General features: G+C 40.9%; 1 protein-coding gene across 1 annotated transcript; it reads left to right on the forward strand.

The window, feature by feature from the left end:
* The first annotated feature begins 1,902 nt into the window (after positions 1-1,902).
* Positions 1,903-5,845, forward strand: LOC119739076 (ras-related protein Rab-22A-like). The gene is made up of 6 exons (XM_038213912.1): positions 1,903-1,929; positions 3,065-3,144; positions 3,635-3,716; positions 4,319-4,390; positions 4,976-5,198; positions 5,721-5,845. Exons 1-6 carry the CDS (start codon positions 1,903-1,905, stop codon positions 5,843-5,845), a joined length of 609 nt encoding a protein of 202 aa, XP_038069840.1.
* The last annotated feature ends 802 nt before the right edge of the window (positions 5,846-6,647 follow it).

The raw sequence follows: 6,647 nt of genomic DNA on the forward strand, positions 1-6,647 counted from the left end.
CCTGCAGCCGTTGGTGTTCCACTGTTCAAAGACACTTTTAAAGATGAAAGACAAGTTGGACAAGAGAACTGAACATATTTACAGTGTCATTTAGAGTTGTATTGGTATTGGTATTTATTTTCCGATGAATTTGTAGACTTTTTCGGTGTGTTTCTACTACATTTTTCAAAAATAAAAAATAATAAAAAAATCCAGGCGGCCTCCAAAAAGGAAGCGGGCGGGGACGAGAAACTTGTGTTTTTTTTACTTCGCCTAAATGAATTTGATTTCTGAATAACACGATTCGGCGTGGACGAGACGAAATCGAATACTCCTGATCGTAATCATTGTGCTCATTGTTTAAATTTGTTTGGACTAAACTTGAAATTGTCTAAAAAATGGCGAAATAAAACATTGGAAGTGCACTAAATCAATGTTGCTAGACGAATTTGAATATAAGAATCGATGAATTCGAAGGAAAATGTTTTAAAATAGCCGGGAAAACCTATAGATACCGCTATTTTTGGAAATGAAAGATACACTGTAAGGGTGCAGTAAATAGGCCCAGAATTGCCTACGCCGGCCCGATCAGTTATTGTTCTTTTAATAGAGTTTCCTGGCCGATGCACTTAAGGGTTGGTAGAAGTGATGGGTCCAATGTCTGAACTGGTATTTGAACTTGTATTCATTCATTCCTTCATTCATTCGTTTCATTTCATTTATCTCAAATTGTGGCCCGGTGTCATTTTGCATGAAATAACAGGTCCTAACTTTGCTATATTTTGCAGTGGAGTAGAGAGATCACTTTTAAAATGGCAATGGGCTTCAGGACTGCATTTTCGGGGTGGTGATCTTTGGAGACAGAAAAATCACCCAAAACCATTGGGAAACCCCACAAAAATTGAGTGTGACAAACGAATTGAATATGGGAATATATGTACTGGCTGCACTCTATTGGGCGAATGGTAAAACATAGGCGTAGCCAGCGGGGGGGGGGGGGGGGATAAGGGGGGTATTTACCCCCAATATTTTGTAAAGACTGCCTTTTTCCATTCAAATGCCCTTTTTTGTGGCATCTGCCGTTTTTGGTGCCTTTCTCTGAATTTGGCACATGTATCGCCCTGATAAGCACCATATACTGGCCCTCTGTGTGCATAATTGTCGGTTTTGAACAGCGCCCCCATCGACAATGGTACCAGCCCCGCCCCCCCCCCCCCCCGGCTTTTTGAGTTAACGGAGACAAGTGTCCAGAGAAACAAAAACCTGTCTACATTTCACAACGGATGTGCAAGTGCCCTTTTCAAAAAAAATTACCCTTCCCCCAAATAAAAATGACCGTGCTACGCCCCTGTAAAACGAAGCTTGAGTAGATCAGGCGATGGTGATCAGTGTAGATTATTCTGAACATCACACGGCTTAGGTGAAAAGTACATGTCATCTTTTCAGAGAGGATGCATGCAGCTGTGGCGTGAATTAAACAAGTCTGCGGGGAAAGTGTTTCTTTTTTAAAATGAAATATTATAACAGGATCACATTCGGGGAGGGTTATTACGGCGGAGCCAGGAAATGCTCCAAGTTTACATGAAAGCCACTGCGCCATGTGCAAATGATAACATTTTCCACACTGCATGCAAACGTGATTCACTCGTGTGTGCCCCTGTGGAGTCTTTGTTGTCAGTTTAGAAGAAAAAAAAAACTAGTTTGTTGTACCATATAGGTTAGTTCCTGAATCACTCATAAACGGCAGGGGGAAACATGGCTTTCATCCAAAACAAAAATTCTGCGTCTAAGGCCTATGTGCAGGTCATGGTTGCTGTTGCAAACTTGTAGAAGTTGAAGCTGCAAGGTCCAGCGGACACTGCCTGAAGGTGTTCAGGTAGTTCAAGAGCAACCTGCGCGGGAAGATTTGGAACGGAGGAAAAAATGCCGATGAAAATCTGCCTCGTTGGGGTGAGTTTTATGTACACAATAGAATAACAATAATGTTGAAAAGGGTTCGTGAATGGTAGTACCGACTGACACACTAAATCGTGTGTACCGTGATGTTTGAAGTGCACGTATAGACCAGCAATGTAATTCGCCATTCTATTGTCCACGCGGAATTTCTGCCCGTCGTCAGTTTCCTGATGACGGGCAAAGTACACTTTCCGAAACGTTGAGTTTTCCGTGGTCCTCTTCAGAACCTCACAAACTCACAAATTGGATTTGTTACATGGTGGACTTGATTCGTACACTTATAAACGACGATCGTAAACTCCTATTGCTCTCTTCACCATTCAAATTCAACCTTCAAATCTGAACTAAATACGCTTTGCCACTTTCACTGTTTTGTAGTAGTAGGCGATTTCATAATCGTGCAGCTTACAGTGTGTTGTTCTCATGTCCGTCACAAATGAATCACATATCAAATCGCAAAATCTATGTCATTCACAAGCCAAATCACAGTGACATGTCAGTGACAAGTCACGTCACACGTTGGTCACAAGTCCATCTCAAGTCAGTCAAAAGTCAGTCACAAGCCAAATCACAAGACACGCAGTGACATGTCAATGACAAGTCACATTACATGCTGGTCACAAGTCCATCTCAAGTCAGTCACAAGTCAGCCACAAGCAACAAGACACGCAGTGACATGTCAATGACAAGTCACATCACAAGTCGGTCACAAGTCCATCTCAAGTCAGTCACAAGCCATATCACAAGTCACGCAGTGACATATCATTATACAAGTCACATCACAAGCTGGTCACAAGTCAATCTCAAACCAGTCTCGAGTCAATCACAAGCCCGGCAAATAACAAATCACACAGTGACAAGTCAATCCCAATTAGCCTGGTCAAGTACATGTCATGCAGATCACAAGTTGGTCACAATCAAGTCAATCACAAGCCAAATCACAAATCATGCGACGGGTCTGTGACAACCAAGGCAGCAATGATGAACAAAGACAAAGGAATGCCTTCGTCACAGGTTATTTGAATACCAGCTTGTGACTTGATTTTAGATTTGCGATTGACTCGTAAGGACTTGTGAAGACCAAGATTGACTTTCAGGATTTGACATGAATCTTTCTTGTTTCTTTCAGGATAAAGGAGTTGGGAAGTCCTGTATCGCTCAGCGACTGATTCATGATGAGTTCAACAAACAAGTGAAATCGACTATAGGGTTAATGTTGTTCTAGGTCTGGGGAAAAAAACTCAGTGAAATGATTACAACATATTTACCCTTGTAATATAATTATTATAATCATGGTAGTGATTAGGATTTTTTCTACATTATACCGCTATGTCAGTACGAAATTGATACGAAAACCAACTTCGGATCAAAACGAGGGCGCAAATAGGCCTGAAGGTATTGAATCGCACAATGAAAGTGAAGTATAAAATTTAATAACGACAAAATATTTTTTTAATTCAAAATTCATGGTATTGTCCCTAGATATGACAGAATCTAACATATAGCACGACTATGATCTGACTAGTTCTGCATATTTACAAAACAACCACGAATAGCATACATTGTACTGTGCAATATATTATTGTACAGTATCCTTTGAAGAATTCGATTTTCACTGAATGTGATCATGTATACTTTTTGAAACTCAATTTCTAAATAATCCGGTGTGTCCCTTTTTTCGGATTTTATTTTTACACAGGAGGGTATTTTTTCACAAAGAACTGACCATGAAGGAAGGAACCTTCACCGTGTACATATGGGACACAGCCGGAGAAGAAAGGGTGAGCACTCATGAAACTATAATATTTGGAAAGATCGTTAAAAGTATAGTATAAATGTTCTTATACAAGTATATCTTGAAAACTCACAGATTATACGTGAAACCATAGGGCAAATGAATTTCGGTTCAGCATATTTTGGTCCTCACAAATTGAGCCGTTGGAGCGCTAGCTATTTCAGTCGCACATTCCAGTCACACATCTGGGACCTGAAAGCACATAGTGAATGGCCACGTACGTGGTATGCATTTTATGCGGCGCCAGTCTTGTGTCATGCAGTTTAAACAAAAAAACTGCTGGAAATACGTATTGGCAAGAGCAGTCCGCGACAGATATTAACAAACGGACGTTTTCAACATTGTCATCGTATATGTTAGACATTGTGTGGATTTCTGTTACCAAGACATTAATTTTTAGTTAACAATATGAAACATTAATGTAATTGCCGAAGTCCATACGAGTGTACATTTTACTAGTGCCGTGCGTAAAGGCCTGCTTGATGCAGCACTGCACTTAACAAAATGCTGACGATCGATAGAACACAATTGTCTTTTTCTTTAAAATTGTCATGCTTTAAATAATGAGTTTTTTTTATTGTGCGACAGTATCTAGCCTTGGCACCACTGTACTACAGAAATGCATCCGCCATCGTGCTTGTTTACGACATCACCGACGAAGTAAGTCTGAATCTCAAGAAACAACTTGTCCTCTTCAGTCTTCAGTCTTTGATCAGTCAAAATCTAAATCGGGGAAAAGAATTAAAAGAATTAAAGTAATGGTGAATCGTCTACCATCCATCCAATGTTAGAATGCAAATTGAATAACCTGACAGCCATTTTGTTTTACTACCATAATTCAGTAAAGCTGTCAAATGAACTAACAAAGACACAAATTATTGTTCGTATATAAATAGATAATTGATTTTGAGAAGAACCAGAACTTTCCTCTTTTAGAGACAGCCGCTTGACGTGCTCGGTGTACAGCCTACTGAAAACTACTTCGAAGCTGTACTCGTCATCAGAAATACTCAGAAGCCCGAGCTTCAAAGTCGTGTGCAGAGCTCCGTCCATTGCACGACCGATGGGTACGAAATGGCACGTGACCTATACCCAACATGCTTTGCTTCCTTCGCAAGTATTATACGAAAGAGTACGTAAAGGTCACAAGCGCGCTCTTCGAGAGATGCGATTTTGGTGAGCAACCTCTGTCTCGATTTTCCCACCACTGTGTTACTGACATCCACATTTGTTGTCAAACATCAGGAATCATTCAGTAATCTACAAAAGGTCTGGGTTCCTGCGGTTCAGTCCTGTAGCGACCCCAACATAGCTCTAGCCGTAGTGGGAAACAAATTGGACCTTGAAGAGACGGGTCGAGGCGTATCGACGGAGGAAGCACGAGGTTACGCTGATATACTGGAAGCCGTCTTCTTAGAAACGAGCGCCAAGACGGGTCACAACGTGGAGAGAGTATTCACTGAATTAGGTAAGTCATACTACGCAAAATTTACCTGTGGTTCCGGTCACGCAACCGATCGTGTTTGTTAGTTTGTTTGTTTGTTGGGGGGTGTTGGGGTGTTTGTTTGTTGGGGTGTTGGGGTGTTTGTTTGTTTGTTGGGGTGTGGGGTGTTGGGGTGTTTGTTTGTTTGTTTGTTTGTTTGTTGGGTATTGGTTTGTTTGTTTGTTTGTTTTTCTGTTGGGCGGGTTGTTGGGGTTGTTGGGGTGTTTGTTTGTTTGTTTAGTTTACAGAGAAAAAAAAACACACAACTCTTTTACCACCCCTTCCCTCCCTTAGATCTGCCAAACTTGTTGTTTGAGAATGCTTGCTCGGTTTATATAGCTGTCTCGTGATAAGTATAAGATTGGTAGAGTGAGTCCCAATCAACTCCCACTGATTTCTGGATGCGCCCTTGTTTCTCACAATCTCCCTCCCCGGCCCGCCAATGTATGCCTTCTTTCCCAGGCGTATAACCCCTTGACATCTTGATGGATTTCGATTATTTAACAGTTCTGAGGATCTCGTCTTCCCAATTGAAAGATGAGGAAGAGAAACTGAAGACTTCGATCAAGGTCTCGGACTGGGACAGTAAACCTGTAAAGAAACACAAGTCATCCTGTAATTGCCACCGATGAAGTCTTCTTTAATTCGGCCTTTCCTCAATGAAATACCCCAAAACATACCAAATATGAAATGAGGTCTTCCATGGGTAGATCTAGAGAGGAAACGTGATGTAGAGGAGGGACATGTATGCATCCCCTTCTTTTACAACCAACCCCTTCAAAAGATGAATAAACAAACAAAAGTACAGATATACCTGCTTTCCGCTATCTCCCTGATTCTAAATGTTCTTGGGTCTGTGTTGGGTCTTGTACTATTTCTCTTCATTTGTGTTGAGGGATCTTGACAGACTCTATACACATGGATACTAAATGCATTTTGGTTCCATATGTAACTTTGAGGATCTAATTTATGCATAGCCACTTTAAATGAGTAAAGTTTATTCTCAAAATGTCACAAAGAGCTCTATTTTTAAGCCATAACTTCGTACAGGCAATCCCCAAGTGAGTGCTTAAAATTATATCACAACAACAGCGCCCTCAGTGTCAGGAAAAAAACATGGTTATTGTATAAAATTCACTTTAAAATGTTTTAATTCAGAAATGGAATCCCATTGTTTTCAGACACCTATATGCAGGTCAGAAGGATTGTGTTTTGTTTGAGAGGTTAAAGGGCAAAAATCTCTTGGAGGCCACTTTATACTGGATATAGGCAGGCCTACCTTATGGTTGTTTTCCAAAGATGAAAATATTGTGGTGGAGACAGACCCTTTCCAGTGCAGCCATCTTTGAAGTCACAGTGTTTTTCTTCATACGCGCATGCGTAGACCTCTTGTGCATCCAGGGTTCCGTTGCTTTGCTTTTATATCAGGTAAAC

Source organism: Patiria miniata, unplaced genomic scaffold (assembly GCF_015706575.1).
Source record: "Patiria miniata isolate m_02_andy unplaced genomic scaffold, ASM1570657v1 HiC_scaffold_30, whole genome shotgun sequence".
NCBI classification, from domain to species: domain Eukaryota; kingdom Metazoa; phylum Echinodermata; class Asteroidea; order Valvatida; family Asterinidae; genus Patiria; species Patiria miniata.